Genomic DNA, 27,253 nt, shown 5'->3' with positions numbered 1-27,253 from the left:
GTGTAAAACCATCTCAGAAGATGGGCTAAACCAGGTTAAAGGTAATGGATAAGCCTCAAACCAGTAGATGAGCTGGAAGAGTGTTTATCCCAAGCATGTGAAGACTCCCCCCTGAGGAATGGGTGGATGAGAGTGCCCCAGGAAATAACTTTATATTTAGTTACCTGTTTATAAAAGTGACATCCTTCCAATAGAATGTAAATTCCTTGAGGATAGGGATTATTTTATTTCTGTCTTTATGTCTCCAGTGCATATTGAATTATAGGTAGTTAATAAGTGCTTACTGAATTCAGATAACTGATTAATGCAAACAATATATCTTATGAAAAGAACAATTTAATTAAACAAATATTTATTAAATGCTTATTATATACAAGACATTGTGTTGCTGTACTTTGACTAGGAAAACAAATGAATTTCTGCCCTTAAGAAAATATATTGTTCCTTGATCCCTTGATAGATGATGTAAGATATGAGATATTTAAGTGGGGTGGTTAAGTAAATCAATCAAGTGATTAATTTAAACCACTTAAAATGATGAGATGCTCAATCAGTTTAATCAATCTTAATCCTAGGCTTTAGGTTAAGTTTGCAAAGTACTTGAAACTGGAGTGACCTTGCACAAAAATCCTATTCTGAAAGGCAGAGGAAACTTGGCTGCACCCTATGGCTCCTATATAAAATCATCATGCTGATAGAACCAGAATCATAGAAAGTTTGGAGTAAACGTTAAGTTCCAGTAAAGTCCTCAGGAGAAAGGGTCTTCATAGAGGATGGAAGGCAGAGGGAGGAGAGGTCTCAGCTTCAGCTTTAGCTATGATCTGGGAGGGAGGGTACCAGATAACATCTTGCTTCCCTACTAGTCACTTTTACAAATTTCAAAAGTCTTCTAGAGTGATTCCTAACACAAGATGGTGCTTAGGTTAAATTTTAATAAGAAATATAGCAATAACTTAAAATTTTGTTACATATAGGTTACTCTGTCATTATGCATTATACATTTGACAATTTTGGCTGACATCTTTCCAGACTTGTGGATCAGTAGAAGATACCCTCTTGCTTACCTACCTCTATTGCCTATTCTATTTCTGCTAGACTTTTTCTTGTAGGGTCATGTCAAAACTGTCATGTTTGCATCAAAATTTCATTCTTTGAATGATCTTAATGTTAGGATTACAAATGCAGTCCTTAAAGGACCTATTTGTACAAAAGTATTTGTAGCATCTCTTCTCATGGTGGCGAAGAAGTGGAAACTGAAGGGATGCCCAATAATGGGGAATGGCTGACCAAGTTAGGGTATATTAATGTGATGAATGTTTATTGTCCTATGAGAAATGATGAAGGGAATGGTTTTAGAGGAACATAGGAAGACATATGAAGTTATACAAAGTGAAGTGAACAGAATAAGAACAATTTATATAATAACAACAATAGTATAAAGATAAACAACTGAAAGACTTAGGAAACTTTACATAACACGATGACCGACCACAATTCAGAGTACTCATGAGGCTATGTGCTGCTCACCTTCAGAGAGAGAGGAAATGGATGGATGAAGCGTACAGATTGAGGCTTTATTTTTTTTTTAACATGGGTAATGTGGGAATTTGTTTTTCTTGACTATACATGCTAGTAATAGGGGGAAAATGCAATTCTTTCAATCAATCAGCAGCAGCCTTTCTAAGTTTCTCTGAATTATTTACACTTGTACTTTCTTACACCACAGTAATGATTCTATTACCATTTTATACACCATCATTTGCATGTAATGTCATCGGTCTTTGAAAACAGAGGACAGGCAACAACAGCCATTCTCCAAAAATCAATGGACATTGACTTTGTTTCTACTTTTTTTACCCTACCACAAGGAATACTGCTATGAATATTTTGTTATATGTAGGAAATTTCTGTCCTTGAGCTCCTTGGGGGTAAATATCCAGCAATGGAATGCTGAATGAAAGGGAATGCATAGTTTTGTGACAATTTTCACATAATATCAAATTATTTTCCATACTGGTAATTCTATTCTGAAAAATAAGAAGAACTTGCCTAACTTTACATTCTTTTCATAGTGGATTAAAATAAAATAAAAAAATACACTATGTCTTTCCTTATATTAAGTACTTAGTAAGTGCTTGTTAAATGACTCTAAACATGCTAAGAAGCTACTAGGTTTCAAAATGAGAATCAGAGACAAACTTTGTACTTTGTTACGTCATTTAATCTATTTAAAAAACCCATAAAAATTAGCTTCAATTAGTTTGGATTTTAGTGCTTATTGCAAATAGTGAACATGCAAAAACATATTTTAAAATAACTATTTCCATCTTTCCAGCAAAAGGAAAGAAGTATAATTCCCCTGAAAATTTGACCTCAAGAAACTATAAATCTGACAAAAACCAACCACATTATTTCTGTTATAGACAAAAAAATTCATTAATACAAGCAGCTGTGTATTTCTACTTATATGAGTTATTATTCCAATGCATGTTTAATCACTAACATTCCTACATAGAGCACTGTAGATATAGGATCTAAAAGAATTTAAATTCTGAGATTGAATACATTATATGTTTCCCACATCTATAAGTGCTATTTTTAAAAGTATATAAATGTTTTTGTGATCAATAAAATACAAATTCATTTAAAAGCCCTACTGAACTCATAGTAGCCTTTTGTCATTATGTATTTTCTCAATCAACAGATACTAATAATAAAACTACAAATCATTTGGGGATAAATTTTTTAAAAATGTTGTTAAAACACTGTCTTTATACATGAAAAAACTTGGGAATCCTTAATTTTGACAATACCATGCATAAGAAGACCCAGTATGGACTGTCTATGCCCAATGGTGGTCTTGGAGAGCATGCATGGGATCCATGAGACTTGCGAGTGATATCCTCTCAGGCAAAGAAGTAAACCAAAATTCAGCAGACATCTGTAGCACCAGTGAGATTCCTCTGCTGATCTTTTGGGACGTAAAGTCTGTTCATTATTGTCTGTATTAAAAATTTGAGATATTATTTGGATAGTGCTTTAAAAAAAAGTATTCTGGGAGAAAATTAGATGAGGGCAGAAAATGGAACTGTTTTTAGGCCTCTGGCTGCAGCTGGCTGTGGTCACCATTTTCATGGAAATAATAGTTAGGTCCTTCCACTTCAGGAACCTGCAAAAAAAATAATCAGATTGAAGTATCTTAAATTTTTTTTTAAACTGGGGCTCTTTGTCTAGTTTGGAGGTAAAAGGTAATTTTTAAACTGGTTATATAAATGGAATGATTTGGGTAAATGCAGGACTTGAAAGGGGTGCGTGTGTGTGTGTGTGTGTGTGTGTGTGTGTGTGTGTGTGTGTGAAGTACATTACCTTCTTTTTTTTTTTAACCACCCAGAAACCCAGTATGACCTATAACCCAGATAACAGACACTGAACTGCTTGTGATTCTGGCCTGCTGGGGACATAGGAAAGAAGGATAAAGGAAAGGAAGAGAAGAAGTGGAAAAGAGGCTGATAGCTTGCCATTAATAATTAACACCTGCTTGGCCAGGTGTTGCCTTTCTTAGCATCCTTATATAATTTTCCCACCAGTAAGAAGGTGGGGAGAAGGCACAATTTGTGGCTTGTGCAGCCTTAGGGATTAAAGTAAACTGAATTGTCAGAAATGTGGTTTAATTGCAGCCCTGCAGTGGCACATTTTAAAAACAAAATGAACTGCTTTACAACAAGCTCTACAGGAGATGTTCAGGAGAAGTCATACTGAAAATTGGTTTGAGATATAGCTTGGGCAGGAAAAAGACATATAACAGGAATTTATGAGGCACTGGATCTCCAGGCCAGATGGTGATATTGGAAATAGAGCAGGGGGTCCTTAACTTTTTCTGTGTTGTCAGTCTGGAGAAGCATATAGAACCCCTTCTCAGAAGAATGTTTTAATATGTATAGAACAAAATATATAGGGTTGCAAAAGAAACCAATGATATCGAAATACAGTTATAAAATTATAAAGAAAAAACAATCAAAACAAACAACCAACCCAGGTTATAGGCACCCTCTGGAGAGTAGATGATGTTCTCCTGCTGAGTGACCAAGAAGTGGCACCAGCCTGTATAGGAGTGGGAGTAGGGTTAACTCTACATAATTCCTCCGAGACTTTTCGTTTCTTCTCTTTCTTTCTGAAATGTTGAGGATGGGGTAGAATAGGATTGTATGGAGGACTAACTGATAACCCACTTCTGCAAATGTCCTCAGGGAGCATCTATTCACTTGGCTAAAATGAAGATCTTAATAGGAGCACCAACTTCCGGGGCAGCTGAGAGCTCTTTGTGGGTGTTAATGTTTTATCTCTTTATTTCTGATTTTGTCTAGTGCTCATAATGTATAATAAAAAAAAATTATTCCTTTGGGTCACACAATGTTTCTCAGGAGATAAAAATCTCTAGGGGAAATGGGGACAATTGAGCCAATTTTGTTGAATTTTGCAAATACTATGTGGTACTTATCTTTACATTTTAAATCCTAGATCAAACTGAGGTAAACCTCAGGCAGGCATTAGAGACTGAGAGTACAGGGAACACAGGCTGAGCTATTTATTACCCACAGTGGAGTTCAACTGGGAACTCAGAGTAATTGCTGAGAGGCATCCAGACTGGCTCCTGGTGTTTGCAAGAACTAGGCTATTCTTGTGCAACATTGCACAAGGAAACCAGAACTGGAGAAGTTTGTAGTAAGAGCACCACCTGGTGGCAATGAGAAATTGAAGTCTGAATTTAGGTAGCTGGTTCACATCCCAGAGAGGCATGTGAATATTACTGCTTACTTACCTGTTTTTTCATCTCCAGTGCCTGTGTAAGAACAGGTACTTTACAGAAGAAAATATGTTGCCTTACAGATAGAATACTGGAATCATGCTGAGTACTCACTGAGGTACCCCTCCCTTGCTTGGCCCACCTGCCTGGGTGCTCTTGGCTGCACCCATCTCAAGTGCTAAGATTACATCACAGCACAAGATTCTTTTTTCCTTTGATGGGAAGAAAGGGGGTATTGTGTATGTAACTTTTCTGTCTGGCCCTTTCTTGTCTAATTTTATTTCTATCTCCCCTTACCCCCCAACTTTAGTGCCATCTTCATTCTGTCCTAGAACTTTCTCTTTCATCTCAGTATTTTTTTTAAAGAAATAAAATTCTGTCTCCTTGATTTAGAATTCTGTCTGAATCTTGGCTTCTGTGTCTTAGTTTGTCTTCTTGTAAGGCCGGGAATCAACTTATCTCCCTATGGCTATGGGGAGACATGATGTGGCTTGAAAGAATTCTAGCTTTGAGATGAGCAAAACACTCTCTAGCTGTGTCATTTTATGCTATCATAAAATAGTATACTGTACCTCCCAATAAACAGAGTCATCATAGCAATTTTGGTCAGGTGGCTCTCCCCATATGGGTATCTTTAGAATTAAACCTGTCACAAAGAAGATAACCAAAGGTGAAAACAAAGGCATACTTGAATATAGTAATTAAGATACTACAATAACAATCATCTCTACTATTTACATAATTCCTGAGTGCCAGGTCAGACTCTTTCAGAGTCTGATTGATAATCTTACTAAGTATCTGACTGTTAATTGTATTTATCAATCAGTTTTATTATTTTTGCATGGTGATTTGTCCAAAACACAGGCTTCAAAGAGTTCAAAGTCAAGTTCAGGAGATAAGACACATAAAACATTATACACCAAAACTCAAGACAGTATATGCACCAAACAAGTTGTTAAAGCATCTGCTAACAGCAGTTTCTTCTGTGTGATCCTATTTGTGACTGTCTATTATCACCAACGGAACCCTCTCCTCTATCTTGGATCAATGTCCCATTTGGAGTACTACAGAGAGACATATGGGAAGCTTATATGAAGACGATGACTCCTTCTATATGGCAAACCTTGCCTATTTCACAAGTTTGATTGGAATTGGCCCTGGTGGAGAATGAAAATCTTGTTTCTATTGAGTATATGTTCCTGGTCTTTGAAGATATCTTTGGCCTTATCTTGCTCTGTTCTAGGCTTCCATAGCACTTCTTGGGCATCTCTAGATATGCCATCTAATGTCCCATTCCCTTCCCTTTTCCAGTCCCAGCTCTCATTTATGTGTTGTCTTTCCTCATTAGAATATAAACTCTCTGAAAACAGGACCTGTCTTGTTTTATTTTATTTGCATCTCCAGAACTTGGCATAGACTCTGGCACATAGTAAGTACTTAATAAATGGTCTGTTTTCTAAGCTGGTCACACATTTCATGAATGAGTCGACCTCCTTCAACTCTTTTATTCTTAACCATATGACTAAACTAGTAGTCATATCACAATAGCAGTAAACTTTTACCACCTCTGATGTAATGTTGGTTTAAAACTTATTTCTAAATTAAGTATGTAATCAAAAGTGCTCAACAGGGGACTTACTATTGCATATCTTAAAGCCACTTAGATTTAGGAAATTATTTGTATATTACTAACCAGTTAACAATCCTCCAACAATTGCCGTTCCTAGGGAAGTACCCAGGGCAGCTGCTTGCATGGCCATAGTGGTCCTAGGAAGCCAAAGACAAAAGCAGAGTTTGTGTTCAACAGCAGGCCTTTTTCTCTATAGCATAGTAATTGTTGCCATCTACAATCCTGAGTGCAACATTGCATACTGATGGAAAAATTCCAATGAAAAATTTTGCCCAATTCTCTTTAGTTTTATATTCTATTTTCAGAGAAATATATGGTCAGTGTTAGAAGAAAACACCCTTATCCCACACTTGAAAGTATTAAGAGACTGCTATCACCACCACCACTACCACCCTCCTCCTCCTCCTCCTCCTCTTCCTCCTCCTCCTCCTTCTTCTTCTTCTTCTTCTTCTTCTTCTTCTTCTTCTTCTTCTTTCTTCTTCTTCTTCTTCTTCTTCTTCTTCTCCTTCTCCTCCTCCTCCTCCTCCTTGTTCTCCTTCTCCTTTTCTTCCTCCTCCTCTTCCTCCTCTTCCTTCTTCTTCTTCTTCCCAGATGAACAAGTCACCTTATTAAATGTAGGGGTGGGACTCAATGACCTCTAAGGTCTCTTCCAGTTCCAAATCTGTAGATGACTTCATGGATAGGGGTCTTATTAGTAACTATTATGAAACTTACAGTTTTACATTGCTTCCTGGGACTCTCAGAGGCACATAACCAGTATGTATCAAATGCAGGACTTGAACTTGGGTCATCTCTTTTTCCACTAAGCCTGTGGACTCTCACAATTAATGTCTGGTGGCTTATCTTCAAGATGATCAAGAAAAGGGTAATGCTTTAAGCCAGCAGCAAATAGTAAAACAGAGGCCATAACCTCTATGCAAGTTATGATATCTGTTCTTCATTTAATTCAATTCAACCAACATTTACTAAGTGGGATCAAGCCCATGAGTAGCTGTTGCACTTCCATCCTGGGTGAGACAGGGAGAACCAGTCTTTTTGTTTTTTTTGAAGGTAGAAGATGAAAGAAGACCCCTTAGAATTGAAAAAAAAATGGTTAAAGGTTATGCCCAGTGTGTTCAATAGATAGAAACTATGCTTTTCACAAAGATGAAACTTAAAACCTAAGGATGAGGTTAGAAAGTCTTAATCTCTTAAAATCAGCAAGTCGTTGCTACTGACAGGTGTCAAAATGTCATGCTGAAGATGAGTTGTTTATAGGAAGCAACGTATTTCATCATGTGATGGGGAGAGTTTATTGATTCAAGTATTTCCCTATAGCTTTTTTTTTAACAGTAGAAAGAAAGTACTGTTTGAGAACTAGTTGAGTGAAATGAGCAGAACCAAGAGAACATTGTATACAGTAACAGCAATATTGTTTTAAGAACAACTTTGAGAGAATAAGTCAGTTTTACTATTGTAAACAGCCAGATTAACTGCAAAGGACATATGAAGAAAGAAGCAATTTGCATCCAGAGAAAGAACCAATAAATAGAAATAAGTAGAGAATGCTTTACATATATATGTAAGTACATATATACATATACATATATATTTGTGTAAAATGGTAGACATCTCTAGAGTGGGGGGGGAAGGAAGAAAAAATGTTACATGATGACTATTATGTATTTAAAAAGAATAGGAAGTTGTACATAATAGATTTGCAGTTTCATGATTTGCAATCATCTTTTTAAAAAAATTATACTGTGTTATGGAAATGCTTGTTTTATTCCATAAATTAAAAATAAAAGAAATTTAAAAAAGGGAAAACTAGAGTGGTCAACTAATCATTCCTCTTGAGAAATGATTGGCCTTTAGCAGCCTTTCCCTACTATATTTTCTTCCTATAAAATTCTATGCCATGCCACTTTTGATTCAGAGTTATTTGGGGATTGTTTTCAAGTTTATTTATCTCATAACCCCTCCATTTTGGTGATGGGGAATATGAAAAATTTAACAGCCTTGGATTGCCTTTTGATGTCTAGATTGCTATGGTCAACCAAAAAAGAGGCCTATCTTTGATAGTATTAGGTAGTGATTATCTAGGTTAAATATGAATAAAATTAAAATGTTAAAGTGGTAGCAACAGTGCAGCATCATTGGATCATAGGATTTAGAACCAGAAAGGACAACCCACCCGTTTTATAAATGAGGAAACTGAAATTCAAGAGACAGAGCCATAACCAGGGTGGAAAGATTGGGCTCTATCCCAAAGATGCAAAATTTAGAAGTCACTGGCCTTACAATCTATTCCTTCAGCTGTGTAGAAAAACAAACAAAAATGAAACTGAATTTAGCATCTAGTCCCCAAGAAAATTATTTAAATTAAGAAGCTATCAGTTCACTCATTTCTTCTTCTCATTGGCTGCTTTCCAGGTGAATTCCTCCCTGGTCTGCCCTTTCTACCCCTCCCCTCCTCATTGGTGGTATCCTACTAACCAGCATTGTTATGGTGCCAGAGTCCAGGGTTCATTATATTGGAGTACCACCCTGCCCACCCCTGCATATACGCAATTGAATTTGTTTTAAATTGTTGATTTGAGAGCAGTTCACTTTTGTCTCACATACAGTTTGTGCTGCTTGTCCCAGCTACAAAGATTTCTAATTATGGCTCTGCTGTGAGGTAACATGATTGACAGTCCAAATAATGCAACTTCAGACAGTGTTGTAGATTTTTAAACCTTCTCTTGATATAATGTGTACTAACATTGCTAAGCAATGAAGCACTATAATCACTAGATATTTCAAGGCTTCTCTATCACTACCCTGAGGGCAATTAAAAGTTCCCAACCACTACCTTGAGGGTACTTAAAAGTTGGTTTCATGAAAACAAAGAACAATCATTTTCTTTACTCACTTATCAGTGGCTCCCAAGGCTACTGCCACAATGCTTGCAATACCTCCAATCACTCCAGGTAAGCCATGCAAGTTATGAACACCACATGTATCATGAATCCTCAGTTTGGTAGCAAAAATTGGCTAAAATAAAAAAAAAGTAGCTCAGAAGTTTTATAGTTTCAACAATTACTTTCTATAGAAGGAAAGTCTCCAAAACAGAGCCATAATTAGCAATTTGGATATGTAGGGCCAGGAGCACACACTATGTAAGCGGTACAAAGTTGTGCTCAAATCAACTTACAATTCACGTGAAAAAGATAGAAATAATTAATACTGTTTTAGTTGAGTTGGGAGAATTAGAATACTTTGAGTCTTCTAAATTTTGATGCACTGGGACAAAGCCCTATAGTGCCATACTAATTATGACTCTGGTGTGACTTCCTGTGTGGTACTATAAAGCTTTGGTTTCAACTTAGTTCTCCCATATGTATTTGAAACCCAGTGAATCCAGAGCACCAGAGTATAATGATATATAAATCTAGCATTACTAGTTATAAGTAAAGATGGGGTAACTTCAGGGATATCAGTAAAGGCCCTCTGATCTATTCTTCCCACCCCAATTATTCTTCTATATTGTTTATGCTTTAATTCTTTTAATTCAGAAAAAAAGCCTTAAAGATTTAAAAATGCTAACCATGTAGGAAATATGTTAAGTAAAATGTATTTACATTAAGGTGTTAATGTCTAATATCCTTAGTGACATCAAGAAGAATGAGAGAGAACTAGAAACCGTGAGGCACCTGAAATAGGGGTGGGCAACCTAGGAGGAAAGAAATCCATGAGGAGGAGACTAAAAAAATCAAACAAATTTCCCCCCACTTTTTAATGTTGCCAGTGATCACCATGCTGATGAGAGAAGCAAAGCCCGAGTCCCACTTTATTTCGTACTTACTGTCAGAAATTTGAACCCAAGGACAGAGACAACCCCGGCGATGCTACCGATTAGCATAGCACCATAGGGCTGGATTGCCATGTCTGCACAGGTGCCCACAGCTACTCCTCCTGCAAGGGTTGCATTTTGAATATGAACCTATGTGGAATACAGAAAGTATAAGGGCAGTGAGATGATATCCTGCTGAAGAAACAAGAGAGTGCCTTTTGGAGTGTGTGGTATGCAATAGACTACTTTTTCTTCTGACACACTTGATAAAGTTAACAAGCACCTACTATGCCCCAAACATAAGGCTAAGTGTTATGGATACAAAGAAAAAAAATTGAAATAGGATCGGTTCTCAAGGGTCATAGTATTATAGATTTAACTCTGGAAGGAACGTTAGAGGCCATGGAGTCTAACTGCCTCATTTTACTGGTGAAGAAACTGAGGCAGAGAGAGGTTAAGTGTCTTATGTACATTTGCACAGCCAGTAAATGTCTGACTCAGGTTCAGTGTTCTATCCTTTAGGCCACCTAGCTGCCAAATAGGTTTTTATGTCCAGTAGGGGGTGCTTTGGTTCATATGTTTTTATGATTTTGTATTTATAAAGTGATTTCCCTCCAAAGACTTCAATATTCATACTGACATCTGATTTTCACAATATTTTCATGTTGATGTCTGACTTAAGGCAATCACTAGGACTTAGAACAGGAGTAGTGTTAAGAAAGCCTTGAGAAGGCCCAGTGGGAATAGGTAGGATGAGGAGAAGCACTGAAAGACCGACGTGCTTTCAATTATTTTATTCTGGAAACGCTTTTTCAATCCTGGTTGACTAAAAAGCCTATGGTAGTCTAGGATATTATAATACAATTTAATATAATGTTATTATATATTACATAATAATATAACATATTAATATATAATATAATAGTCTAGGATAATTATAATATAATGTTCTAAAGAAATTAAAGTCTTGAAAAATTGTAAGTTGCTTTTGAAAAGATCTTATATCACTGAAATGTCAAATACTGCCCCACTGCCCAAGATACATTGCATCTCTTTCTTCTCCTTGCTTCCATCCAACCTGGCTAGCACTAGAAGAAAGAAGCATAGAGAGATGTTTCCCAGCATCCCCTAGAAAAGAGTTTAAACACTAGGGCAAGTAGGATCAGTTCTGTGTCAGGCTATGCTGTCCGTTTGCCCATTCTCATGCTCACCATATCAAGTTTTCCACGGTGCTCCACAAGGCTGGAGAATGCAAAGGCAGTGAGTACACAGGCAGCTAGCGAGAAATATGTGTTCACTATAGCCGTGTGCTGGTGGTCTCCGGCATCAGCAATTGCAGAGTTAAAACTGGGCCAGAACATCCAAAGGAAAAGTGTGCCTGTTTGTAAACCAAGAGAATCAAGTATCATGTTCTAAACATATTTTGGTACTTCAGTGATCCGTGGTTGCTCTTTCTACCAAGGAAGATCTCAATTTCTTTGCAACTTGGTAGATAATTTTTGAAAAAGCTGTAGCCCCAAACTCATCTCCTTCAACAACTTTGGTTAGACTGGTCCTCAGAGACAATCCATTGCTAGGAGTATACTTGAAACGTTTCTGACATTGTAAGTCTGTATAGAGGTTACAGTCTATTGGTATGACCATTGAGAACTCATGGTCAATTCCATGCCACAGTGGAAAAGATGATAGGATCTAGAGCTAGGAGGGACCTCATAAAGCATCAGGTGGTCCCATGGTAATGTGGACAGGAGGAGACAGGAGATTCCTCAGCAAGGGGCAAGGTATAGGGGAAGTCCAGCCTACCAAGCAGGGTCCAGGCTGGGTTGGGACAAAATGATTGCTGGGTGGAGAGGAGAAACTTCTTCCTGGTGAGTGGATTGAACCTTTGGGGTGGAACAGCTGGGCAGGCTGCTCTGGCCTCAAGCAATTATCTAACATTTTTAGTTTCCTGTGGGCTTTTTTTTTGGAGGGGGCAGGGAATGGTGGTGTTGGACACAGGTCTTGGACCTTTGATTTCACTAGTGTAGGGAACTTGGGTAAGGAAATTTCCTCAAGCAAAGCAGATGAGTAACTTCTTTGAAATTTATAGTCTCAGGGACTTACCTATTTAAGGGCACTGAGAGTAAAGTATCTTGGTGTCATGTTCTATCCATAACACTGTGTTGATTAATATTTTAATGATGCTATTTTGAAAGGGCAGTTGTTGAGGCAGTGCTATGTGTGTGGGGTACACTTGTTCTCTTTTAATACATTCATGTCCCAAGTGGTGTAATGTTTATTTGTAAAGTCATACCTTCCTTATTGTAAGATCTTTGGAAGCTGAGATTTTTTTTTAAAAAAATCTATCTTTGTATCTCTTTTGGTACCTAATTCCACACATTGTAGTTAAATTGGATCTTAGTATTACAGACACTGGAGTTGAAAGAGGTATTTAGGGATTATCTAGATGAATCTCCTAATTTTATTAAGGAGGAATCTGAGGGTCATAGTGAATGTGACTTCTCATGGTCACTTAGCTGTTTAGTGTCAGAGCTAGCATTTGAATCCAGATCTTGAGAATACAAGGTTAGCATGCTTTTCATCACACCACATTGCCTCTTCTAATTCCCTCATAGACTTATAGGTTCATATATCTGAAGCTGGAGGGGACCTCAGAGGCCACCTGATTCTAATTTTACAGTTGAGGAAACTGAGGCAAAAAAAGGCAATGTGACTTGACTTAAGGAAATTCAGGTGGTAAGGAACAGAGCTAGAATTTATACTTAAGACCTCTGAGGTCAATATCTAGTGCTCTCTACACTACTCTGGCATTTCTTTTTCTTTTCACAAGGCAATTGGGGTTAAGTGACTTGCCCAGGGTCATGCAGCTAGTAAGTGTCAAGTGTCTGAGGCCAGATTTGAACTCAGGTCTTCCTGACTCCAGGACTGGTGCGCTATCCACTGAGCCACCTAGCTGCTCCTATTTTGGTATTTAATATATTTTTGTTGAATGAATGAATAAATATAATGATTATAATTGGTGAGTTATATAATTATAATTGCACTGAAAAGGCCAGTCTTATTCACCTAGTGCAGGTCTTCGAGAAAGCTATGGATCTCTTCTGAGAATTATATTTTTAAATACATAAAATAAAACATACTGTTACAAAGAAAACCAATCATATTGAAATAAACATACGCACATATATTTTTAAACAAATTCATACACTCCAGGTAAAGAGCCACTGAACTACAGCAATATGAATCAGAATTACCTGAATAGTACTACCACATTAACAATTACTCTAGACATCATAGGTTTCTCTTCCTGAGGCAAGGTAGAACTGGGGAAAGTTGATGTCTACTCACCAATCATAGCAAACAAATCCGAGTGGTACGCAGACTCCTCATTGTCATGCCTTCTTCTCCTGAGACCTGGCCGATATAAAACACCTGCTACTGCCAAGCCAAAATAAGCTCCAAAGGCATGAATGATCATTGATGCCCCAATATCAGTGGCCTGTAAAGAGGAAAGCAATCTTTGTATAAAAAAATAATCCAATTACTATTGATCGACTGATAGAGAGGGCCAAACTTCCCTAACTAGAAAAATTAGTTCAATGTGGCCCCAAAGGTGAGAGCTGGGAACTATCTAATTATCTAAAACTGCTATAGACTGCTTTGGGAAGTAATGGGGTCTTGCTCACTTGGAGGTCTTTAAACAGAATCTGGATGACCCATTGACAGTGAAGTTGTAGAAGAGATTTCTATTCAATTCATGGGTTGGACTAGATGACTTATGATCTGGGGTGGAGAACCTGTGGCCTCGAGGCCAAATGTGACCCTCTAGGTCCTTGGATGATGCCTTTTGACTGAGTCCAAGTTTTATAGAACAAATTCTTTTATTAAGGATATTTCTGTGAGGTTTGGATTCAGTTAAAGGACTGCACTTGAGGACCTGGAGGGTCACATGTGGCCTTGAGGCCGAAGGTTCCTTACCCCTGGACTTAGATGATCTTCTAGTTGAGATTATATGAACTTCCTCTATATATGAGACCTCTCAAGACTCACCTTCAGTATCTTACCAACAAGATGTTCATTGGCTGCAAAGACAGCAATTTCTAAGATCACCATGATTAGCATCTGGACTGGGCTTGTTTTCCCTAGAACAGCTCCAAAGGAAATCAAAACTGTGGCTGTACTGAAGTCTGCATTTATCATGCTAGAGAGAACAAACAAATAATGAATAAAGAAGCAAATAAACAGACAAATAGACAAAGAAAGGAAAGAAAGAGAAAAGGAAGAAAAAAGAAAGGAAAATAAAGTTAAAGCAGGGAAGGGACATAATGGAATCCTCCTCCTTCTCAGCTAGAACTCACTCAGAGAAGCCCTTCCCCAAAACTCCCCATGCTTTGGATTTCCTGATACCCCAATAAAACAAACAAATGTTGTCTAATTTCATAAAATATTTGAATTGAAAGGTACCTAAGAGAATATCTAATCTAATATCTCATCTTACAACTGAGGAAGCTGCAATATGTATAGTAGAAAGAATACCAGGTTTGCAGGGAGAGGAATCCTGAGTCTGCCATTGACTACCTGTTTGACCCTAGACAGATCACTTCATGTTTCTGGACCTCAGTTTCCTTATCTACAAAATGAGAGTGATTAGATGATCTCTAAGGTCACTTCCAGCTCTAAACCTATGGTCCTATGAAGCTCAGAGAAATCATTATTTTTCCAAAGTCACACAGTTATATTAGTGGTAGAAAAAACAACAGTAAGTCGAACTGGAACCCAAGTTTTTCCCAATCTAGTGTACTTTGCTACCTTCCACTGTCTCTCTGTTCTGTGTTCCCCTCCCACAGAGTCTACATCTAGTCACTACTAATCTGATAAATGAATTCTCCACTGATATGTTAATGGTATATAAAGATGTAGAATAGAAACCCAGTAAGATAACATATTTGTATTTAACTGGAGACTTCAGTGCTTAAACCCAAAGGTGTATCTAATATAAGAATTTCATATGCTGTGGTAGAGTTTATGGCATATTTTTTGGGCAGTGATACATTTTGTTACCCCTCAAATTACATTCCTGAAAGAAGATTTGTTTACAACATGTAAGACTGCATCTGCCCATCAGAATAAAACAATGTCCTGTATTGTCAGAAAGCATTGACCTTCAATATAAAGAATGTTGGACTAAGAGATTACAGCCTTGGCTTTGTTGTGTGCCCAGACAGGTCCCATCACCTCCTTAAATTCACTTCTCTGTAAAATATAGGGGTTGGATGAAAAGATTTCTAATGACCCTTCCAGATTGGTGAAGAACATAAGATAACCAGTTCAGAGACTAAACAATATTTAAATCAATCAGAATCTAGAATCACAGACTTATAGAATTCCAGCTGGGAAAGACCTTAGAAACAATTCAATGCAATTCATCAGACATCCATTAAGCACTTTTACTTTGTTCTAGTCGTTGTGCTAGGTAGGCTCTGGAGCAACAAAGGCAAAAACCAAGGAGGTCCCTGTCCTCACGTAGCTTACAATTTACTGAGGTGATACAACAAGCAGACAGAGAAGTATATAAGATAGTTACAAAAGGAAGAGAAAATAATTTGTAAGGGAAGCACTAATAATTGGGGAAATCTCAATACCTCCTCACATTTTACTAGTGCATAATCTGAGGCCCAGAGAGGAGAAATGTCTTTCTTAACAAACCATAATGTCAGAACCCAAGTTGATTTTTTCCTATCCCAGTATTCTTTCCAGCGTCTCATGCAAAACACACTATCATCTAACACCATAAGATGAGAGTTATGTTTACCTTTTGATGCCAATGTAAAATTTCTTGTGGTGATGTAATATCCCCTGCATGAGGGTGCCCCACTGCAGACCCAGGGCAGCGATCAGCATGTTGATGCCCACACTGCTGAAGCCATACTTCTTCAGGAAGGTCATGAGGAAGCCAAACCCCGTGAAGATCATCACGTGGATGTCCTGGAACACTGGGGAAGAGCACAGAGAAACCTGTCTGTTAGGGAAGCATCCCTCAGATTCCAGTCACAACTGTGGCAAGTGTCCCAGGGCTTGGTTGCAGTTTCAGGGACAGGTGGGGGGAAGGGAAATCCTTTTTGTGGTGGTCTTGAGACTACCCTTTGTTACTTTGCCCTCTGTGTACTGTATACTCTCTATATGTACACAGTAAATATATATATATATGTGTGTGTGTGTGTGTGTGTGTGTGTGTGTGTATACCCCAATTAAAACATGTATATATGTATAGAATATACATATACATATATTTATACACACACACTTGTGTGTGTGTGTGTGTGTGTGTGTGTGTGTGTGTCTTTGCAGATGTAGTTAGAACAGATTGTCAGAGGCAGCTAGGTGGCACAGCAGATAGAAAGTTGGGCCTGGAATCAGAAATATGTGAGTTCAGGTAAAACTTCAGACAACAGCTATGTGGTCTTGGTCAAGTCACTTCATTTTTGTCTGTCTTTTTCTTGACTGCAAAATCGACATAATAGTACCTACTTCCCAGGATCTTGTGAGGATTAAACGAGATAATATTTGTGAAGCACCTGGCATATAATAGGCACAATAAATTCTTGTTTCATTCCTTCCTTCCTCCTGCCACTAAATATCTCCTCTTCTGTGCTCTAATGACAAATTATTCACTGCGCATACTGAAAAATTAAGTCTTAATGGGGCATCTAGAGGGAGAGTCATAATTAGCACTTTTGGCACACAGTGAAATTCAATTTAGAAGGTATGGGGAAGGGCACTCCTATAATGTTTCCCTGTGGGAGCATAAAGACCTAGGACATTGGTCCTATGGGTGAAGACCCAAGAATACATTAAGGAAGGGCACTAAATAAAAGGTCAAGGGAAAGCTCACCTGCAGCATAAAGTTTCCTATTTAATTGATTTTTTTGGGGAGGCAGTTGGGGTTAAGTGACTTGTCCAGAGTCACACAGCTAGTGAGTGTTATGTGTCTAAGGCTAGATTTGAACTCAGGTCCTCTTGACTCCAGGGCCAATACTCTATCCACTGCACCACCTAGCTGCCCCTTAATTGATTTTTCTTGTGAAGTAGAAGTTAAATTCATGCGCTGTGTCAGTATTGCAGAAGGTGTGTAAGTGTGATTTATCAGTATGTATTAAATTTCAGTGTCCTAGGACAATACTCCAATTGTACCACTCCAGTTATAGTTTTGCTGGGAGATTAGTTAGGCTGCTCCCCAACTTTCGAGCAGGACTTCACTTAAATTACCTCTACGAGATTCTAAAACTCTTTTTGTGAGTGGTTAAAATATTCAATTTCATTGTGAAGAAATTCTTAAAACCATTTTTTTCCATTTCTCTTATTTTATGGTTAGTGGAGATCACAGAGTTACTGAAACTTAGAATTGGAAGGAACCTTAAGGGTAGACTAATCCAAACAATACCAAAGGAACATCATGCCTTTTGCTTTAAAATCCTGTTTGAAGACAGGATTCTGAAGTTGGAAGGAGCACTGTGAGGTGAATTCATTCATATTTCTGCTTTCAGGGAGGAGTTCAATTAAAACATATTCTGGTGCCTCTCTTTGCTTGGTGCAGTCAGTCAGTAAGTCAATAAAACTTTATTAAACACCTACTATGTGCCAGGTACTGTACTAACCACTGGGGATACAAAAAGAAGTAAGAGACAATTCCTACCCTCAAGGAGCTCACAATCTAAATAGGGAGACAAGAAAACAAGTATGTACAAACAAGCTACATAGAGGATGAAAAGGAAATATTTAAAAGAGGAAAGGTACTAGAATTAAGAGGGGGTTGGTAAAAGCTTCTTATAGAAGACAGAATTTTAATTGGGGCCTAAAGGAAGCCAAGAGGCAGAGATGAGTAGAGAGAGTATGCCAGATGTGGGATATACTCAGAGAAAATGGCCAGAGTCAGGAGATGAAGTGTCTTGTTTGTGGAACAGCCAGGAGGCCATTATCGCTGGATTAAAGACTATGTGTTGGGAGGTAAAGTATAAGAAGATTGTAGAGGTTAGAGGGGGTCTAGGTTATTTCACACACACACGTATATGTGTGTTTATATATGTATCTATGTGTCTATATATACACACATAGGCACACACATATGTATATATGTGTGTATATACATACACATATGTACATATACACACACACATATATTATATTTGATCCTCGAAGCTATAGGGAGTCACTGGAATTTATTGAATAGTGGGGTATGACTTGGTTGGAATTGCAGTTGAGGAAAATCACTTTCAGGGCCAGAGGATGGATTAAAACAGGTAGAGACCTGAAACAGACCCACCGGAAGGCTGTTATGGTAGTCCAGGTCAGAGGCCTGCACCAGAGCAGTGGCAGTGTGAGAGAAGAGAAGGGGGTATTTTTGAGAGATGTACAGGTGAAATCTATAATCCTTGGCAATGGATTGAATATGGGGAGTAAAAGACAGTGAGGAGTTGAGGATGGCATCTAGGTTTTGAGCTTGAGAAAATGGGAAGATGGTGTTGAGCTCTACAGTAATAGGTAAGGTAGATTTAAGGAAGGGTTTAAGGAAAGATAATGAGTTCAGTTTTCAATATGTTGAATTTAATATATCTACTGTACATCCCTTTTGAGACATTTAGTAGGTGGTTGGAGATGCAAGATTGATTGTGCAGTATGATAGAAAACAAAATAAAACACCCAACTGAGCCAGGAAACCTGGGTTCAAGTCCTTATTCTGTCACTAGTAATTCTATGACCCTGAAAATGTTGATTAACCTCTCTGTGCCTTAATTTCTTCATCCATAATGTTAGGATGTCATATCTCTAAAGTTCCTTTCACCTTTGTGATTCAAATACATAATAATTGAACATTTATTAATGTATTTTTCTCATTTTGGTTAGTTCTATTTTTACTGACCTTATGCCTTGAGGCCATTTTTGCAGTGGGCACAATTTTTAAAACCCAATAAATAAATATGCCTCTAAGGCCTAGGGCAGAGCCACCACTCAAGTTAACAGTTTTACCACCAAGGAGCCATTCATATCAATATAAGTGTGTCCATAATCCTTACCCCCAGGGCAGTTTGGTAATGTATCCAGCAAAAATAGTACTAACTAATGACTCCTATTTCTAAAGACCAGAGCATTTTTCATTGATCACTTAAAGAACGCTTCCTTTCCCTGGGAGCTGAACACTTCTTGACTTCCCTAGTAGCTTCCCAAGGGGTGGTTGGCAGCAGGTTGCTCCTAGGCAAGAGTAAAGACTCAGTTCATTAAAATCTGCACTTCGGACAGAGCTCCAAAATCCATCAAGCTGACACAGTTGTTATCTACTCTTTAGGTATTTGGAGTTGTGCCCCTTTTCTGAACAGCCCAAGGGTCCATGGGCACTGTGTGAATTAAACAAGTTATTCTGAGTAACCCAGGACACTAACCTCACTTGAGCATTTAAAAGCATAAGCTCAAAAATCTTATCTTGCCTCATTTAGGAAGGCAAGACTTAAAATTGAAAGACTTAAATCATTGACCCAGAAGGGTACATACTTAGAACACTGAGGGCAGATTGAAAAACTGTGTGAGTACTATCACCTAGAGGAGCAATCATGGCCTTATAAATAGCAACAATAGGTAGTTTCCTATCAAACAGGCCTACCAAACATGTCCCTACATCTCCTCAAATATCAGTCTCGTTGCCTGCCATTCCACCACTGTAACTTCATTTTCTTTCTTTCTTTCTTTCTTTCTTTCTTTCTTTCTTTCTTTCTTTCTTTCTTTCTTTCTTTCTTTCTTTCTTTCTTTCTTTCTTTCTTTCTTTCTTTCTTTCTTTCTTTCTTTCTTTCTTTCTTTCTTTCTCTCTTTCTCTCTTTCTCTCTTTCTCTCTTTCTTTTTTTTTCTCTCTCTGTCTCTTTCTTTTTTTGGGTCTTAAATGCTTTAAAAATTACTTTGTCTTTAGTAGTTGTTTATTTATTTATTTTTAGGCAACTGGGTTTAAGTGACTTGCAACAGTCACACAGCTGCTAAGTGTCAAGTGTTTGGTCTGATGCTGGATTTGAACTCAGGTCCTCCTGACTTCAAGGCACATGCTGTCTCCACTGTGCCACTGACTTGCTGCTTTTAGTAGCTGTTCATTGAAAAAGCAAATAACACTAGGTGGGATCTCACTTTTAGTGGGCTCTCATTCCTTTTGTTTTTTCTTTTAAATAACCTAACAATTTGGAAAGTATTAAAAGCATAGAGAGTTTGAGGATCCTATGCATAGTAGGAGCTTAATATATGGTTAACTTGTTGAGTTAGGACTTGAAAAGACCTTGGAGATCATGTAGTCTAATCTCTTATTGACCACCAGTGGATAGGTATTGCTCTTTGGTAAGGAACAAAGGATACAATTGGCTTGGGAAGAATGAAAATGAGGGGACAGAAGAGGGAATGAGTGTACTTGGGGAGTCAGATAAGTCAAAGATAAACTTAACCTATTTTGCTCAGGTTGGATAAACAGTAAGCACTATTAGTTGCATAAGCATAATGAGAGTTAGCATTTATATAGCACTTCAAGGCTGTCAAAGTGCTTTACATATGCTTTTTCATTTGAGCCTCACAACTACCCTTTGATTTAGGTTCTATTACAGTTATCCCTTACACATGGGGGTGGGGATTAGAGGTGAGATACCCCTTCTGGAAAGTCCGCCTAAAATTTTTTGGCCTTCCCTTTCTATCAGAGAAGAAGTCTTAATTACTATGGTATTAAAATATAAATTATGTTGGTATTATGTGATACTATACATATATTTTACCCATTTCTGAGTTTCTAGACTTTTCCTGTGTTGTCTACGGGCCTCCGTATGTTGTCTGTGGCTTCCACAAAACTCCTCACAAATTTACAATAAATTATTAAATTTAAGATAATCATTTAAAAAAATTCTATATTTTATAATGATGCAATTGTCTTCTTTTCTTTTTTTAGGCAATTGGGGTTAAGTGAGTTGCACAGGGTCACACAGCTAGTAAGTATCAAGTGTCTGGTCTGAGATCGGATTTGAACTCAGGTCCTCCTGACTTCAGGGCCAGTGCTCTATCCACTGCACCACCTAGCTGCCCCTGTGACCCAAGTTTCAAAAAAAAAATCATTAAAGGGTTAACGTAGATTTCCAGGGGGTGTTGAGTAATTTCTTTTTAAAGGGAGCAGTAGGCCAAATGAGTTTGGGAACCCCTGCATTAAGATATACATAAGGACCTGTGGGCTGCATATTGACTTAGAAAACCATATATTAAAATATTACCTGTTACATTGTATTTTTATTTATTTTTTAAAATGTTTCCCAATTTCATTGTAATCTAGTTAGGGTTACCAGGGAGAAAGAAATGGCAAACCACTCTAGCGTCTCTGACAAGAAAACCCCAAATGGGGTCAAGAAGAGTCAGACACAGCTGAAACTAATGAACAGCAACAGAGTCACACTCAAGATTGTTTCGAGCTTTGTGTTTGATGTCTCTGGACCAGATGACCTTTAGGATTCCTTCCAGATCTAAATCTATGTCCCAATGATCCTATGTTTGAACCTTAGCTTCTGTTAAGGAAGATAGTAATTTCTTTCTAAGAGGATCTAATAATAGCAATCACATATATAGCTCTTACCAGGCACTGAGCTTATCTTATTTGATCTTCATAACAACCCTAGGAGGTAGGTACCATTTTTATCTCCATTTTACAGATGAGCAAACTGAGGCAAACAGAAGCTAAGTGACTTGTCCAGGGTCATATAATTGGTAAGTGTCTGAGGCTGGATTTGAATTCAGGTCTTTCTGACTCCAGGTCTGGTACTTTATCTAGCGTTCTGCCCCAAATGAGATAATATTTGTACAACTTAATTAGTACAGTCCTTGACACGTAGTCCTTCTCTATGTATATTTCATGAACTTTTCTCAGAGAGGTAAAAGTTTTCAATAGGTAGACATTTATGTATACGCATTCCTCTCTCAGTTTTGTACTCAAAGATTCCTGATTTTATAACTGTTCCCCCAACTCCCCTTTCACTGCAGCACTTTATGTCACAGATCATGACCCCTCTATGCCTTAATGGGTGATTCTTCATGAATTGCTTTGCCTGAAAATAATCATGAGCTTGTGGTCAACCCTTTGGTCTGGAGACTCTCATAATTTGGTTGGCTTGCCCTTAAACTACAGACACACTATGTTCTTTAGCTTATATTTGAAAGCTTTCTAGCTTGGTAGGACCTATCTAACCTAACCTAACCTTAAACTACAGACACACTATGTTCTTTAGCTTATATCTGAAAGCTTTCTAGATTGGTAGGACCTACAACTGGCTCAGTTTTTGAGAATATCAGTTCACCTGTATGCCTAGGATTTTAGTAGAAGTACACTCACACACACACAGAGTATGTATATATGTTTATATATACATGTATAAAACATGTATGTTTATATGTGCACATACATATACACACAGAATGTGTCTATGTTTAGAATACATGCATGTATAAAACATGCATGGTTATACACACACACACACACACACACACACACACACACACATACACACATATAAAAGTACCGACCTTAAGATGAGGAAGCTGAATCTCGATGAATTACCAGAACCTAGGCTTGCCAATCTCTAATTGTCTATCTATAATTGAACAATCATTTATTAAATGTTTAATCACCTGATTTGTGTCTAACCCTGTGCTATGGAGGATACAAGAAAATTGTCTCTGTAAAGTGAATTCTAGTAGGCTCCAAAACACCAAACCTACTTTCATCATTGCCCCCATAGCTATTAATTAGGGGAGAAATCATTGTGGGGAAGTGGCCCACTTTCCTCATCATCACAAGCAGGCAGAGTGGCATGAGAGTCCTGGGAGTGGTAGTGTCCTCCAGACCACTGATCCCACTTCCCTCCCAATCCTCACAGTAATGATGGAGAGGAAGCCAGCTATCCCTACCAATTATCAACCACCTGCCACACACAGGGTAGGCAGGCCAGGCTAGCTGAAGTAGCAAGGCATCCTGAGGGACAGAGACAGTAGGCAGCATGTGCCAGGCAAGTCATACCGCTAACAACGCTTTGACCACCATCTCTCCTTAGACCCTAATGGAGACAGTCCAGGACACTGAATGCAAGAGCCTTGGGAATAGCATTGCATCCATTCCAGTGCCCTCAGACATCATCCTGAGAAAGAACCAGTGTGCAGATGCAGCCAGGCAACTGCTCCCATAGGTGCTGCAGCTACAGCTACTGAAGAACCAGACAGCAAAGTTCTTGCCACCAAAAGTCCTTGGTGCTGTTAAATAGTTCAATGTCAGAGAATGCCATGATCAGTGGAAATGATGTTAAACAAGACACAGCAGAATCTTCTTTGCCTCTGCACCTTAAGGACCATGAGACTTTTCAGTCTAACATGCAGTGGAAACCAGTCATATGTGTTGTCTCCCCCATTAAAATGGGACTTCTTTGAGAGCAGGAATTACCTTGCTTTTCAGTTGTGTCCCTAGTACTTGTGTTTTGCACATAGTAGGCTATTAATAATGCTTTGTTGATCAATTTATCTACGCATTTTGTTCATTAACTCATTCGTTCATGCAGTCATTCAGAATGTGGTATATTGCAGAAAACACATTTGTAAATCAGTCATTTGGACCTTGAAAGACATTCTCTGATAGGAAAAATGTGATAAATGGTGTTTAAGTTCCTAGACTATAACAACAAACCCCATTTAGCTCATAAAATAACATCTAACTTTACTAGTCTGAGTTTTGGGACCTGGAGCAGGGGGTCATGCAAAGGAGGGAGGAGTAAAGAGGAGGAAAAAAGTTTACTTTCCCTTTTCTTGGCACTGGGATAACCTAAGGAAAATGTCTGAAAAAGGTGGATTTCATTGGGGGAATCTTTCCACCTCTTCCTGTTTTGATGACTTGTTCTGGTTTTCTCATGTTGTCTGGTCTCTCTTCCTCTTAACCCGCTCACCTCCAACCCCTCAGTCACTGTGATATTCCACTCAGTTCTGCACTGCCTTTGTGGAGGATAGTGGTAGTGTCAGCTGTTTATCTATATGAATTGATAGTAAAATGGACTTTGCCTATAGTTTTATGTTGATTCATGCTCAGTATTTGCCTCACCATTAATTTGCTGAAGTATATTTAGTAGTTGTCATATTGTTATTCAGTTGTTTCAGTCATATCTGACTCTTCTTGACCCCATTTCGGGTTTTCTTGGCAAAGATACTGGAGTGGTCTGCCATTTCCTTCTCATTTTCAGATAAGGAAACTGAGGCAAACAGTTAAATGTCTTGTTCAGGGTCACAGTTAATGTGTCTGAGGCTAGATTTGAACTCAGATCTTCCTGACCCTAGGCCTGGCACTCTTCACGCTGTCACCTAGCTGCCCTCTGTAGCTGTCATGAAAGTCCCTTAAGAAAGCATTTAAAAAATGCCATGATTTGAATCTCTTGGAATTGGGAATCTGAGGATGAAGTAGTTATGCTCTTAAATAAATGTTCATATTCGGTATTCCTCCTCTCTACCACTCTTCTGTTTTTGTGTTATTCTCCGGACGTGAGGTATGCTCAGCTGTGCAACACCAAAGTGATTTGGCCACGGAGCTTGGATACTTCAACACTGACCATACAGACAGGTTTTGGATTCCATGCACATCATTTCCTTCCCACATCTAAGCAGATGGAGGATGTACTAGATAATAGATTGAGATAACACAGTGATCTCTCTGGCCTGGTGCTTCTCAATCTTGTTTGGTATTTCACATGATATAACAGAAAGAGCTTGCACTGGGAAGGAATTAGGAGAATAGGTTCTGGTCCTGGATCTACCATTCACTTGATATATGTAACTTTTAGCAAGTCACTTCACTTTATCGGGTCAGTTTTCTCAATTATAAAGTGGGAATAATTATACCTGTCCTTCCCACCTCATGGAATTGTCGTGAAAACTGAGATAACATACATGAAAGTACTTTGATGAAGGTCAAGGGTCGATACTAAACAAGTGTAAGGCGATTACATTCATTTTACAGACCGGCTTATCAGATTTGAAACTGAAGCTTCTTGGGTATCCATGAGGAGTCTAAACTTTACTCTTAAGTCCCAGAATTACAGCTATTGCTCATCTACTTGAGTATCTAAGTCTTTTTTTAAGCCTATCAACATCATTCTTTAATCAACATGATGGTTTACTATGGAGTAATGCAAGATGCTTCATTAAAAACATTCCAGGAAAGCTTCTGGCCAGAGAAATTAAGATCTGATTAATATTCAAGAGCTTCAGTTATTACTGAGCAGTGCAGTGTACTCCTACCTCACTGACTTACTTTAAATATAAAAAATACATTTCCATTATGAATTACAGGAAGTTTACTTTCACAATATCTTTTCATTTTTGCCCTCTCTTAAATTTCTTCTGCATTTATTCACACTTAAGTTTGGATTCTAGCTCTGACATTACTTACATTCATTCATTCATTCATTCATTCATTCATTCATTCATTCAGCTCATACTCATTGTGCTCAAGGTATTATGTTAGATTATGTGGAGGACACAATGATGTTCAAGACAGTATCCTTGAAAGCCCTTTTCAGAGTTTCTGTAATATATAATGAGTTTGCCCTCACTCTTTTAATAAGTGAACCATAGGAAAAGTGTGGGAAAATGATAAGAGAGTGAGTATTGTTTTCTAACTAAGGCAATAGAACATTTTTATACCTCTTACTCTCTGAGCTGCCCCATGAAATTCATAGTAACCTTTACTTCCTAGCTTTTAGGACCACTTCCCCTCCCCTCCCCCGTCCCGGGGATTATGGCTTATAGTCTCCCTCTCCCATTATTTTAAAGTATATTTGTATATTTGTTTGCTTCTTGTTTTTCCTAACCACCCCGATTAGATTGTGAGCTCCTTAAGGGCAGAGTCTGTCTTCTGCGTCTTTTTAAATTTTTTTTCATTAGCACTTAGTACAATGCTTGGCACATTGTAGGTACTTAACCAATGCTTAATGACTGACTGACCCTAAGTTTTTTGTATCTAGCTATACAATTCTGAACTCTCTAGTCAATTCAGCTAATTCATCTTAACAAAGCAAAACAAAACTAAGCAATCAAAGAGATTGTTTTGCATCATTGAGGAGATATAGTACATTGGAAAGAGTACCTACTTGGAAATCAGAGGACCTGATTTAGAATACCATTATTGCCACTTTTTACCTGTGGGACTTTGGACAAGTCATCTGATCTCTCTACACCTCAGTTTTCTCATCTGTAAAATGGGCGAATAGGGCTAGACAGCCTCTCAGATGCCTTCTTGTGTTAAATCTGTCATCTTATAATGATTGGCATAGTATATTATGGTGGCAGTCATAGCATCATAGAAGTGGGAGAGACCTTATGTTCATCCACTTCAATCTCCTTATTCTATAGATGAAGAAATTGAGGACTAGAGAGGCTAAGGCACTTGCTCAAAGTCACACAGGTGGAAAGTAACAAAAGTGAGATTTGAAACCATGTCCTTTGCTTGTAGACAGCTCTATCTATCTGTGTTATGCTCATATAGATGAGATTATATGCAACAGCAAAAATGTGGAAAACCAGTACTTTTTCTAAATTCTGGAAAGAGCCCAAAAGAGAATTTTAAGAGTCTGAAGGAAGCCAAGGGGAGAGAATTGGAGAACACCAATGTCCCATAACAGAGAAATGAAGAATACCCATGACTCACAATGAATGGCATACTCACAAGCGTATAGCTCAAGGAATCCGTCAGGCTGCCTGGAGCTGTTATTCTTCTGGACATATTGCCACTTATTTTCATAGCCAACAAAAAATCCAAATAAAATGATCATGGAAAGCTGCAAGCATATGGCCACAATTGGGAATTTGAACCTCATGTTGGTATCAAAGGACAGTGGCATACTAAGAGCCTCAAGGACTGCAGGAGCTTGATAAAGAAAAAGAGGGCTGCTCTTTGGGTTGAGCTAGTCTGCATGTTCAG

At 38.1% G+C, this 27,253-nt stretch overlaps 1 protein-coding gene across 1 annotated transcript; it reads right to left on the bottom strand.

The window, feature by feature from the left end:
• Positions 1–1,553: 1,553 nt before the first annotated feature.
• On the bottom strand, positions 1,554–27,253 carry RHAG (Rh associated glycoprotein). Its single transcript, XM_020993894.2, has 10 exons — positions 26,999–27,253; positions 16,061–16,241; positions 14,299–14,449; positions 13,597–13,747; positions 11,460–11,626; positions 10,261–10,398; positions 9,328–9,449; positions 6,498–6,571; positions 5,377–5,450; positions 1,554–3,169 (listed from the first exon to the last, which is right to left on the bottom strand). The coding sequence occupies exons 1-10, from the start codon at positions 27,171–27,173 to the stop codon at positions 3,095–3,097; spliced, it is 1,308 nt and encodes a 435-aa protein (XP_020849553.1). The 5' UTR covers positions 27,174–27,253; the 3' UTR covers positions 1,554–3,094.

The sequence above is a fragment of the Phascolarctos cinereus genome, unplaced genomic scaffold (assembly GCF_003287225.1).
Source record: "Phascolarctos cinereus isolate Bilbo 61053 unplaced genomic scaffold, phaCin_HiC Scaffold_5;HRSCAF=322, whole genome shotgun sequence".
NCBI classification, from domain to species: domain Eukaryota; kingdom Metazoa; phylum Chordata; class Mammalia; order Diprotodontia; family Phascolarctidae; genus Phascolarctos; species Phascolarctos cinereus.
Note: the sequence above shows the minus strand (reverse complement) of the source record. Positions and strands in the feature narration are given on the sequence as shown.

Bases quoted from the DNA above. Each gene is read 5' to 3' on its own strand.
- RHAG (XM_020993894.2), bottom strand. From the start codon at position 27,173: ATGCCACTGTCCTTTGATACCAACATGAGGTTCAAATTCCCAATTGTG. The intron at 5,451-6,497 runs GTTAGTAATATA...TCTTTGTGACAG, and splicing joins TGTTGGAGGATTGTTAACTG to GTTTAATTCTAAAGATACCC. The intron at 3,170-5,376 runs GTACAGTATACT...TTTTTTTTGCAG, and splicing joins ATGACTCTGTTTATTGGGAG to GTTCCTGAAGTGGAAGGACC.